This window comes from Thamnophis elegans, chromosome Z (genome assembly GCF_009769535.1).
Source record: "Thamnophis elegans isolate rThaEle1 chromosome Z, rThaEle1.pri, whole genome shotgun sequence".
Taxonomy (NCBI): Eukaryota; Metazoa; Chordata; class Lepidosauria; order Squamata; family Colubridae; genus Thamnophis; species Thamnophis elegans.
Window position 1 is genome coordinate 89977414 of NC_045558.1, and position 13755 is coordinate 89991168.

At 37.0% G+C, this 13755-nt stretch overlaps 1 protein-coding gene across 2 annotated transcripts in view; it reads right to left on the bottom strand.

The window, feature by feature from the left end:
* SMYD1 (SET and MYND domain containing 1) overlaps positions 1-13755 on the bottom strand; it is a 37986-nt gene that overhangs the window by 10470 nt on the left and 13761 nt on the right. The window contains exons 3-7 of one of the 2 annotated variants that reach the window (XM_032237650.1): positions 11956-12132; positions 8031-8244; positions 6412-6542; positions 3566-3604; positions 888-1080 (exon numbers count right to left, since the gene is read on the bottom strand). In XM_032237650.1, coding sequence (XP_032093541.1) covers positions 888-1080; positions 3566-3604; positions 6412-6542; positions 8031-8244; positions 11956-12132 — 754 coding nt within the window. The remainder of the gene's footprint in view (positions 1-887; positions 1081-3565; positions 3605-6411; positions 6543-8030; positions 8245-11955; positions 12133-13755) is intronic. The other variant, XM_032237651.1, reaches the window with a different exon arrangement.

Consider the following 13755-nt stretch of genomic DNA (forward strand, 5'->3'; position numbering starts at 1 on the left):
GGTTTTAATGGGTAGGTCCGATGGAATAGCGCTAATGTAATGTTTGCCGATGGCTTACTCATTGCGGGTTATATAAGTGGGCGGGGTATACGGGAAACATTTTACACGATCTTGAAAATCTGCAGGTTATTCGCGTGGGCGGGTTATTTGCGTGGGCGGGTTATATGGGTGAAAATACGGTATATAGAAGATATTGGCTGCTTCATACTCAACCACAGCAGAGGAGAGCAGAGTCCTTGTATTTGTTGAAAACCAAGGACACTAAAGATTTTTCAGCAAAATGAAAATAGAACATATACTTCACTGTAAAACTTACTTCATTATACTGATTTTCTCCCATACATTCAACTATCTGTATATTCATTTTCCTTAAATTTCCTTGGTACCCCAAGAAATAGGTGAACCAACAGGCCGCAGCTGGCCTTCTGGATCAACTGATACTACCCCATAGTATACTCTATCTGCTAATTTTCTGCAACATAGAGACATTTATCTATAGGTAAATCAACCTGTTAAATAATTAAGTGGGGGTAGATACATTCTGTTTCACCAAAGATTGAAGCCCCAAATTGCAGAACTTCCAGAATGGCAAAAAACAAAACAAAACAAAATTGCATTTTAACATTTCTTTGTAAGGTTCCTTACTAAAACAAGATATATGATACTGATCACATTAATTAATTTGTCAGGTTTGTGTGCCAACTTTATCCTCACACCAAAAAATTTGTAAACTAAGTTGGGATGGGATGGGAGACAGTAATAAGCCTGAAGTGATTCATCAAGCTTCCATTGCTGAAGGCATATTTGAATCCAAATCTTTCTGTTTCCAATTCAATACTTATCCATCTATATTCCTGGAAATATTTTGAAATTTGTCAAAGTCATACCTTTTCATCTCCCTCTTTTAAAGCCAACATCAGGTCATCTTTGGTTCCTTTCTGGCAATGCTCACAGGTACAGTCAAAATAATACTGTTTTTTCAGTTGCTGCTTTCTGTCTTCACTGACATTGAGAAAGTCTATATAGGAAACAGTCAGCTCTTCTCCTACAGAGATCTTACTCAATACACGTAGCTCTACCCTAGTTTTAAATAAGGCAAGAGGCATTAGATCAATTGCAATAATTATCTGATTCTATAGTTAAGAGTCTTAGGAAAGAAACTCTTTAAGGATGTATCTTCCCAAGCAAAGACAGGGATTATTTTATGGAATTTTTGTCTTCTGAACTAAATTCTGAACAAGGGTGAACAAAATTCTGTAATAAGAAAAGATCAAATTAATGCCTACATAATTTATGGAAATCAAAACCATTTTAATTCTCTTTTATTTTGCATAATTTATTGAGGAACATTATTCTCCATATTTGGAATTTTTGCGCTTATTAAACATTGATAGAACAAAGTGGCCTTGTTTTCTGACTAAAGAGAAAATCTCATTTAACAACCTCTATAATTTCAGCATGCAGTGTTCAGTTTTGAACAAGTTCTAAAAAATTTAAAAGTCATATACATAGTGTTCACTGTTCTTTAATTAATATTAAAAAAATTAAACAATTACATTTTTAGAAAATTAGAGTCTATAGTGTAACCAGAGAATAATTTTAAAAGCATCATTATGAAATTCTGGATAAGGGTCTTCTCATTTTATTTTGTCATACAAATTACCTTTTAATTGACATTTTCCTTCTTACTTTCAGCACACTCGCTCAATATTCCACTTTGTAGCTGCTATTGAAAATTACATATACTGTAGTTACTGCTTCACACAGCCACAGTTAACCTATAGATAACCTTAAATAAGAGAGTCAGCCAGAATGCATGCTAAAGGGATGGACCTATGTGCACTTATTTGTGAAGTTGAGGAAGAGGGTCACCTGGCAGATACTTTCCATCTATTATTGTTGCCACCAGCAGATAGCTATTAGGTGGCATCATCCAGGTATTTGGGTAGAGTAGATTTTCTTAGTTTTAGAATTTGAACCTGAAGGATTCAGCATAGTCTCTAGACCAGGAATCTCAAACTGGAGGCTTGCAGGCCAGATGTGTCACACACTGGCCACACCCACCCCAGCTCAGAAAATAGGAAAAAAGTCACAAAACATCATTTGACGGCAAAGTGATGTGGTGAGTTTGACACCCGTGGTCTAGACCAACTGAATCATATCTGAAATCATGTACATGAAGTGCATTGGTTAGAAATAGAGCTATTATGATAAATAAGCAAAAGCAGACTTGCATACACATGTACAAATACATTAACCGTGCCATTCCTAAACATTCAGCTTTAGAGCACATGAATATGTTCTTGCCATGCACCCTCATCACTCCTACTTTCTTCTCTTCTGATAGCAGTGTCAATACTATGCCTTAGTAGTGCCTTATAATGAAGGCAATTAAATTATGTCTATCCAAATATAAAAAGCAATGTTTCCAAATTTGTAATATAAATAATTAGTTTCTCTCACATTCTCAATCTTTCTCTTGTTATTCTTCCTTAAAAAATTGGTATGGTCTACAAAAACCTCACATACTAGAGTTGATTTGGTTCTTTCCAGTTTCATTTTCAACACTAGCTCAGAAGCATTGAGAAATATGTGGTGATTACCTTTAAGTTGCTCTTTATCAGATCAGAGTAATACATTTGTTAGCACATGAGTTTAACCACAACTTCCCAGTACAAGTTTTCACTTTTTTTTAGAAAGAATGTTTCTTTACGTGCCATATTAACTACTATTACACTCACACACATACAGGGACACTTTCTTACATCAGCTGTGAAGATACTTGGTTTCAAAATGTTTCAAAATGTGCAGCAACTTCCACTAAGGGCTTTATTTATAATCGAAGGATGGATTTCTATAATTTACATCACAGATATACAAATAACTCCCTTTTTTATTTAAAAGATTCTTTTGAGTATTCCTGGAATGTACACAGAATAAATATCCAACGATTGTACAAAAATTTGCCAAGAATGCTCAAAAAACATTTGAAGGTTTTCAGAGGCCCAGTGGTCTTCTTCTCTCCTGCCAGCCTTCCTGAAATCAAAAACTTGTCATAGGGTGGGAAATGGGATGGAAGGGATGGAATGCCCAATCCTTCTCTCCAGCTGAAATTAGTTGTAATCAACGCAACCAAAATTAGAGAATGGGATATCAGGCAAATCAGTCATCTGTAAATAAGATGAAAGATTGATAGGATTTATTACCACCAATACAGGCTCTCATGCTGTCACTGCTGTGGAAAGGAAAGAGGGAAAAAGAAGGTAGTACTAATGTTAAGAAGGATGGGCAAGTTGATCTGATAAGACCAGAGGAGACAATCACAATTAATATTATAGTTGTTGTTATTGTTGTTGTTATTATTATACACTACAAAATGCAGGAAATATTAAATTAAGGTCTGGCTTTAGAGGAACTTAGTTTAGGGATTACAGAAAGTGGAATTATGCATCAACAGACATTTCCAAAATTGGGTTATTACTGTCTGTGATTCGTCTATACTGATGCAGGATGATAGAGAAGTAGTGAGAGAAGGGAGTATATTATGCTTTTAAGAATAACCCACCTCATCTGGGTGTGGAACATTGATCTTACAGCCTCATGACTGAAAAAAAAACAGACACCTGCAGTTTTACAAAGGTAGAAACACTGGAAAAGCAGTCTGAGCCCAGATATTTAGTAGATTGAATGCTTGGAGGCAGCTATACATTGACATGCATGTACCAAGGACAACATTAAAGGTGCATCTGAAATTATAAGATAGAAGCTTAAGACCATACAATTTACAAAGACTAGACAATTTCCCCTCTCACACAGGCTTTGGCTCTAGCATAGGAATACTTGTATTTCACCACAATTGATTGACGGACTGACTGACTAGTTTTTCTTACAGTGGGGGAACCAGAGTTGAAGGTAATCACAGAGCTTGGATTTTTTTATTTTTTAATCTCCTGGCCCTCTCGGGCTCTTTCCTCCCCATCCAAGAGAAGTTTAGTTTTATGAATAAGAATTTGGTGAAACTAAGCTCCAAGGTTTAATAGAACCTTCCCTTGGCATAGGTAGGTCTTACTTAGCAAATCAGCTTCAGCATTATAGCATTAGTAGCAGCAAGCAGAACTCTTTTTGTAGTCTACTCACTATAATTAAAAAAATATACCACATGTACAACCTTACTGAGTTCACTACAATTATAATACAAAGTATCAGTATAAAAAGTAGTGCCAAAAACAATAAAATGTTTCGTCTATAATTTACACCACAGATATACAAATAACTTCCTTTTTAAAAGATTATTTTGAGTATGTTTTGTCTTTAGCTTAACTATCTGATTTTAGGTTTCCTTCTAACACATAATGTATGCTTTATCCAGGCTTTCTAATAGCGTTCATAACCACTAAATGTTACTAGAAAGGATGGATGATAGATATTGGACCAGAATGACTTACGGTACTTTACTTTTATATTTTGATCCATCCCAAAATCTTACAGTGGGGGTTATTTTCAGGCAACTAAGATTAAACATTACACGTAAGTTTCATTTATTCTTATTCTCCTTTTGACAGGATACAAGTGACAAGTAGTAACATAGTCTAAAAGGCAGTCTCTGCCGCTGAACCAGAGAAAGTTGGATCTTTTCACTCAGTAGTTTCTTTGAATTGCTGGGAAAGATTTCCAACCGGGCTTTCTCTCCTAGTATCAGTCAATCCATCTCTAAATCTGTATGAGATTTTTTTCCCATAGTAGTAGCAGAAGGCATAGCTAGCTAGGTAAGAACCTTTCCTTGCTGCTTTCTTTAAGTCCTCTTGTGAATGGACCTATTTCATACAGCCCTGATCAAAAAGGAATGGCAAAATGGTGGCTTTAACTAGAGCAGTTGCAATGCAATGCAAATGCCCCTCAATCAAATAGCCAGGGAAACAGTCCCCAGCAATAGAAAAAGAACTGCTAGAGCATAACACAAGTTTTTCAACAGCATCCTGGCTTTAGTTTTGGACACTTCAATTCCCTCCTTGCCCAAAGTTCTATTCAGGCATGCTCAGAAATAATATCCCATCCAATGAAGTATGACAAATACATTGTTAGGTAAGCTCCCTGTTTGGAGAGCGAGTCCTAACATACATCACCCTCTCCCACCATGGCAGAGAGGCTCTACAGGATCCTTTTCCCATTCAAGGTAGATGGCACAGAATTACGGAGGGAGTCAAAGCCACCAGTGATATTAAAAATACTAGACTGATATTCTGAAATTCTGACTCACATTATAGTCTGGTCTTTCTGCACTGTGGTGGTATTTGTTTTTAATCAGCTTCCAAGGACTGCAGAGACATGTAATAATGCATTGAGATCACCCAAGTAGTAGTTCCTGGGAGAGCCTTGGAAGTAGGCAGGTGTTGTGGCAGGTTTTAATAAAGTAAATGTCTTAAGCCTACTAAAGTTTAACATATCTATTTATTTTCTAATTTCTAAAAAAAAAGATGTCAGAAGTTTTTCCCTGTATGCTGGTGTTTTGCTACTGAATACTCATGTGTGATTTAGGAATTACAAACAAGGATCTGAGAGCCATAGAAAAAACTATGAATTAGCTCATCCCTGAGCAATAGCAACATTAATTTAAGTTTCGATTCTTATTCAGAATTTACACACTTCTCCTGCTATTGACTGTTTTATGAGGGAGTACAGCAACATTCCACAGGGACCACATTTGGTCTTCCAATTATTATTCTCTGATCTTTTGAAGTAGATTTCTTACAATTATTGCAATCAAAGAGATAATATCAATGGAACATATTTTAAGGGAGAATATAGCTGTCACTATCCTTTCTCTAAGAAAATGACTGGGTGCTTGTCTTTTCATGCAGACCTGTTTGATTGAATAACATTGTTTGATAGTGCAGATTTAAGAAAGAATGATTCTGTCTATTTTTAGAAATATCATTATGACCCTTACTGACTTCCATCAACAGATTGATCAGAATTTCATTACTCAGTAATGCTAGGAATTTATTCAATGAAAGAAAAAACATAGTAGTTAAAGTATTACCCCATTCAACCATTTTCTTAACTTATTTTTCTAGGTCCAATATTGTTCCTTGTTCTTGACAATACACTTTGGGTACAAGCCATTGAACCATTTAGTGGCATAGTCTTTACTGAATAATTTTCAGCTTGCTAAGAACATTGTAAAAGCTTCCTGCATTCCTATTTATTGAAATGAGATTTCTGCAAGATAATGTTTCAATGGGTTCCCCATTTTTCTAGATGTGTTCAGCAGTGGCCATATTATATATTTTCTGGAAATGGAGGTCAATGCATTAGAGTTAAGCTATCTTTCCTCTGAAAAGCAGATTGTTTTCTGAAAGACTTAGGTTTAATCTCTGAACAGAAAAGAGTGTTGCAGAGAAGAATACTTACTTGCCATTGTTAAAGATGACAGTGCAATTGGGCCAACAATCATGATTCACCAAGCAAAGATTGGGGAAAATGCCCACGCCAACTGCCTGAAGTCCTCTTTGGTCACTCAGTGTGAAACCATTGCAATTGATCTGCACCCACAAAAAGAAAAAGAAAAAATAAGATGGATCAGGAAAAAAAATTAGATGAGAGACAGCCAATTTTTGTACGTATACTATTTCTCAGACAGAATTTGGGAACTGAAATATAAATTGATGCACAGTTCAACTCATTCCATTAACATCTATATTAAAATCATCACAAGTTACCAGCCAAGTTATATAGTATATATAAATCCCCAAAACATGTACAGCAATAATCTCTCCCTCTTTCTTTTTCCTTATCATTCTTACTACATTTCTTTCTTAATTTTCCTAATTCATGAAATCCTGCAATAGACACATACATGAACGGGTCAGGATTTGGTCATGTGGTTGTAATTTCTATCTTGCCCCCTTTTTTGACAAATTAGCTATCTAGGGAGAGTATGACTGATTATCTTCCAATCTACAAAAGTTTGTGAAGGATTCAAATGTGTTTTATCAAGGGCTGTCGTCCCCCCCGCCCACACACCTATTGGTTGGAGGTGGGGTGGAACAGCATCATTTTGGCTAAGTAGTCCCAAAGGTGCTTTTACAGGAGGCCACTGTACTTTCTTGTTTTTTTTCTTTGAATTCACTTCTCATCCAAGAAGCTTCTTCAGTTCTGACAGGATAAGAAGAAGAAAAAAAATAAAAAAAGTGCAGTTGACTCCTGAAAAAGCACCTTTGGGACAACCATGACCTGGATGACTGAGAATCTCTACAGACCTTTGGGCTAAGTAGTTTAAGAACTTAGTGTAGATGCTGATCAGTCAGTAGATTCCTGATATGTAATTCTAAATACCTCAGATATACCCCATAATCCTCCAGCATTTCATCTTTAGACAGTTAATTACCATCTTCCTTCTGTAAATGATGCCTACATTGGTGTGTCAGAGGACCAAGAGCTCCATTAAATAACCAAGTAGTAAGGAAAAGGGCTAGGAGAAAAAAAAATCACTATTCCGCATGTGCGCAAAACATGCATTAAGCATGCACGCACACGAAGTGCACCCCTGAGCGAACCGTCAGTAAAAGAATCCGGAACCCTCCCCTGAGCCACAGGTATTCTGGGGAGCAATAAGAAACATAATATGAATATAATTGACTGCATTCACACAATATCCCCATTATTCAGGTAGTCCTCTACTTGCAACCATAACTGAGACTGGCAATTACAGTTGAAACTTGGGGTGGTTATAAAGCGGGCCATCAGGTGAGCAGAGTCGATTTTGGCTTTCACAATTTTTTAACACAATGATTATAAATGTGGTTGTTAAGTGAATACCACAGTTGTTGGTAACATCATTGTTTGTTATGGAGCTTTTCTTCCAAAAACAGAAATAAAACACTGGTTCCAGGAAAAAACTTATAATCATTCAAACTGTTGTGGTCACATGACCCTGGGCATTGCCAACCACTATAAATGCAGGTTGGTTTCAGGATGCATTTGCTTTAGTTGTCCAAGTTCCCTCTCACAATTCAACAATATATACATACCACACCCAATATGTGGGAGATGTATTGCATGCCAAACTGTTTGCTCTCAGGTGGCCAGAACTCCAGAAAACTCTCCAGATCCATCCTCAGCTCCTTCTTTTCCTCCTCCCCAAAATGTTCTACATGGTTTTGCAGACTGTCAATGGAAACCAGACACCCCTCGGTAAGGCTCCCTCCTTCTCTTTCAATTCTCCACAGGATTCTGGCAGCCAATCTAGTTGGAGAAGAGTATATTTCAGTGTATAAGTATATGAAACCTTGTTTTTTCCCTTTTGTTCAAGATTCTGGAAGTCTGCTTTGAAAGCCCCTGCAGTCTTCTAGGCAAGATTTTACAAAATTGGTTTGCTATAGCCTCCTTTCTAGGACTGAGAAAAAGTGACCAGTCCAAGGTCCAAGCTGGCTTTGTGCCTCAGGCAGGATTAAAATTCATGGGCTTCTGGTTTCTAACCTGGTGCCTTCATCTATATACCAAACTGTCTGTCACAAACTAAACAATGAATTGCAAAATGTGGTTATTTTTCTTAATATTTTGGGAAATGGAAGTGTGATACCCTCAGCATAGGTAGACGGTAATCAAAATTAAACAGGTCATTCTTGCATACACCAAGACTCTTAGGGCAGCTGAGAGGATTCTGGCTTATGTCTCAGAATCAGTAATGGTATCCTCTTTTCTTCACTACTAATTCCGTAGTGGGAGCATGTATCTGAGCATGTGCATGTTTGGGCATATGCAGAATCTTCTGTGCATGCACAGAAGGTCTGTGATGACGACTGGGTGGGTTGGTGGAGCCTTGCGCTTCTGTCACTACCAATTTACCTGAACCGGTGTGAACCGGCAGAATACCACTTCTGCTCAGAATGCTTGGAATAATTTACATAATCAAGTAGACTCTTCTTTCTAAGCTGAGATTCATCTTTAGGTAACCCAAAATAATCAGCAACATCTTTTTCTGTTGGTCAGATAAATGTATAAGTTTTTTTGCTCTTTTAAGAAGCAACATCCATTTGGGCTATGTACAGAATTTTTTTTTTTAAAAAAAATAAACCCTTCTTCTTTAAAGAGACATGGAAAAGAATTCAAAGATTAGGAATTATGCAAGAACTTTGAACAGTAAGCTATTCTGTATGGCTAACTATCCAGTAGTTATCAGTATCATTCAGTTCTCTTGCACATGTCTAACTTGGAGCTACCAAATTATGGGCTGCATCAGCCATCCTGGACAGCAAATATAAAGAGATATCACTGGTTGAAAGGTTATATCTTTGCAAAGAAGAAAATCCTTCTTTGCTGCTCTTTTTACAGAGACATTTAAACAAAATGTATCTTCCATTCTGGCCCCATTCATCTTCAGTGGCTATTTAAAGAAATGGATGGTAGTCCCAGCATAGGTAGCTAGATTCTGCACAACAGCGCTAATGTTTTGTCAGAACCTGATAGATAATCCATTATAGGTATTTTACACAATTAATGCATTGAATCTTTTCGTATTATTATTTGGCTGCATTTTAGTAACTAATGACTTTATAGGCCTTCACAATTTAAGGACTAATATTATATTATAGCTTAGATCATGTTCTTGTTTACGTGCAATTGACAGATAAGATGCCGAATAATGATTTTAACATAATTTTTGTTATTTGTTACTATTTTTTAACTAGATGCGCCTTGAGTATTTTTAATTCTACTGGTCTCTATAATAAACATTTGAGTTGAGATATGATCTGTAAAAAATCTGGATGACCATCAGAGAGCAAGAAATAAATTGAACCTTAGTTTTTCTACAAATATACTCACAGTTGGAAGCCTTTCAGGAGAACTAACTAACTCTCTAGCTAGAAGCATAGTTTCCATTGAAGTTCACAATGCCTTCCTGTCTCTCATATATCACAATGGTGTATTTTTATCCAGCTCCTATAAATAGGATGTCTGATAAGTGTGGAGTTCCATACCAGTAGTAGTTAAAATTGAGAGACTGCGCAAATAGCCATTTCAAACATTCTCTCAAGCTGTCTTCCTTTAATAGAATATTAACATACTCATATAACATTTGGAGTGCCTACCTGTCTTTTTAAAAATAACTTTCTCAGTTTTTGTGATGAGCAATGTAAAAGACAGAGATATCCCACAAATAATTTGCCTTGAATACTGACTAACCAATCACCTAATGAGCAACTGCCACAAAACTGAGAATCAAATCCAACAAGCATTATACAGGTGGCCCTTGTTATTTGTGGTGATTCTGTTATAGTGTGAAAGCATGGAAATAAAAAAGCCAAGTCAATGGACACTGGAGCCTAGACTTTTTTGCTCCAGACTTTTTTCAAGTGCTCCCCTTTTTTTTCTCCTATTGAAGTCATAGATGTCCTATATTTGCTCCCCCTTCTCCTTACTTAATCCCAATAGATCCTACTCAGTCTGTGAGTTGTCCTGGGTGCTCTCTGAACTTGGTTGTTTTCTTGCAGACATTTCATTACCCAAACTAGATAAAATAATCAGTACTAGTGCTGATGAAGTTACCTAATTTGGGTAATGAAATGTCTGCAAGAAAACAACAAAGGTCGGGGAGCACCAAGGATCCCTCATTTCAATCCTGAACAACAAATATTCTCCTTTATTGGTTCAATAAGAGTGGCTAGTTGACTGCAGAAACTGATAAATTTCTTGGTAATGGAAGAAGTTACTACTTGGTTCATAATGACCTCTCTGCTCTTCATGGTTTTTCCAAATCTCAACAGAGGGCCTTCTTGATTATGCTACAGATATCAGTGATATTTGTGTCCCCTAGATCTATATAGCTCATAGTAACAACTATGAGGTGTTTGGGATAGTGCTCTGTCCTCTGAATCCTGCAGCCACAATACTGATGTTTTCTTCCATTCTCCAAAAGCAGTGCTAGCTGCAATCACCAGTATTCTGAGGAGGGACTTCAGAGGACAAAGAACTATAAGCCATAAGCATCATGTGGATAGAAGTAACATCCAATCAATCACATATAAATCTCTCTCAATTTCATCTTCCAGAAGACCTTTTCCTGATCCTTCCAATTTCTGAATGTTGCTGGACTAGAAAAAAAAGCCCTTTGGAATATTTAGGTCCACTACCTATAAAAATCCCACCCATCAATCATTGAAATTATCTCAATTTTTGCAAATATTTATGGTTTCAGAAGGAGAGAAGATACATATACAACTGTGTATGTGCTAGTCATTCCCCACTCTAGGGAACAGTGCTCATCTCCATTTCCAAGCCGAAGAGCCAGCACTGTCTGATGACAATTCTGTGGTCATGTGGCCAGCATGACTCAATGCCAAAGGTGCACGGAACGCTGTTACCTTCCCACCAAGATGGTCCCTATTTTTCTACTTGCATTTTTGAATGCTTTCGAACTGCTAGGCTGGCAGAAGCTGGCGGAAGTATCAGGAGCTCACTTTGTTATACGGCGCTAGGGATTCAAACCACTGAACTGCTGACCTTCTGATCGACAAGCTCACTGTGTTAGCCACTGAGCCACCATGTCCCTGGATAAAAGCATAGGTTTCATCATTTCATCACCATCATTTGGACCATAATATTCTATAGAAATTAGTCTTCTTTGTGAGAACTCTAATGAGTGAAATTGTGAGGGAAAATTGCAGATAAGCAATCACTACAACTAGAAAAATATTAAAACTCTATCTTCCATTTTAATAGGCAAATCTCCCTCCTTTGTGTGATCCATTTCATGTACAGAGACAAAATAAGCAAATTAGACTAAAACATTCAAGAGAATAAATTTTTGCCATATAGACTTTCCTTCCAAGGGAAAGGGATTAAAAAATGCCCTGCATTTCAGCTTGCTTGAACCTTGAACAAAGCTGTCTTTTAAGCCATAGAGTATTTCATTACAAACTCATTAGTTCTATCTCTCAGTACTGATCCTTTCACCTGATGTTTTCATTTGGAGCTGCCCCACACTTTTTGATTGCAGAACATTCACTCTTGTGATTCAGCCAGGCATCCTTCTGGCAGGTGCGATCACAGTAGTGGGCAAACTTGCACTGGCCACAACGATGGAGTTTCTCATGCCTCTTGAAGCAAGTGTGGCAGACAAGGTGAGTGAGGCTAAAAGGAGGAAAACAATGCTTTAATCATCACTTGGAAATTGCAATTCAATTCTTAATAAGATATGCTCCCAGATTTTCTAATGTCTTTTTTTGAAGATTATATACATAGTCTACACACACACATATACACTATATATAGTGTATACACACACACATACACACCATACATTACACACACAGCATACATTACATACACACACATTTCCTCTGTTTCATTTATTCCCTACCTCTCTCAAGAGTTCAAGGCAGTCGCCCCTAATTTTATTCTCCTTATTTTAAAAAAGGCAAAATTGTTTACAACTGTGAGCAGGACAACTGTGAATCAGTTGGGCTGAAACACAATAACTAGCCCAAAGTCACCCATTGTTGTGTGCAGACGTGAACCTCGGTAAACCTAATCTTAGTGTGAAATCACACCAACCTCACTGACAAAATATTTGCTTTGGGCAGAGAGGTCCTATCAAAGATAATTTTAAAATTAAAATTATCAACAAATGCAGCCTTGGACTACATTGGCTTTTTAGGCAGCTGTTGACTCATACTTACCACTAGGACACCTAGATCCTTCTCACAATTACTACTGTTGTGACAGATACCATCTATTCTATTCTTATGCATTTGATTTTCCAGCCTATGTGCAGAAACTTACTTTTGGCGCCACTGAACTGCATCTTATTGGATAAGGCCCAATGCTGTTAAGATCCTTTTGAATCTTGAGTCTTATCTTCCAAAATGTTAGCAATTACCCCAGCTATTATCATCTGCAAATTTGATGATTGTTAGGAATATAATCTAACGGTTGGGTTGGCAATATATAAATCATATAACAATGCTATACCTGTTTCTTTAAATCATACTGTAAAATATGATTGGTTGCTGTTTCCTCAATCAGCCATAAGAGGGAGCCAGAATGACTGTTAGCTCTCTGTTTGTTAGATGCTGGGTTGATCTGATCTGATTTGGAAGCTGGCTGTTAGAAAGTGCTGTGAGCTATTGTAAGTTTTGCAACTGCTAGCAAACTTTGTGTTTGTATGATTATGGACTATGTTATTTGGATTATCCCTTAACTGAAAGACATTGATGACTGACTGTCTTATCCGTGTATGACTTGGATTGTTTGATGGACTCTGATACCTCTATTTCCACAAAAGTAAAAGCCTATTTAAACTGCAGTGTCTCTGTATGCTGGTTTGTGTGTTTTCCAACACAACTTTCACAATGCTTCTCTGGACGTACTCGCTCTCCCAATGGGGAGCTTACCTAACAATGATTTCCTCTTCTATTCCCACATCTGTCATTTATGAAGATCTTGAAAAATACAGAGGCCAAGATCAAACATTGAGGTAATCCATTGCATGTTTCCCTCTGTGTAGATGTAGTTCCAAGTATTCCCTCCAAGTAATCCACAGCATTTGTTAAAAAAGGCAATAACGTTTGTCTGGCATGATCTGTTTTTAACAAACCCATGCTACCTTCTACAAATCACCTTGTTTGTTTCTAGATGCTCACAAATTCCCCATTTGATTTTCCCAGCTAGTGATGTCAAGCTGATTGGCTTCTAATTTCCTGGATCCATTATTTCCCCCTTTTTGTAAATTGCTGTCATATCAACTCTTTTTCA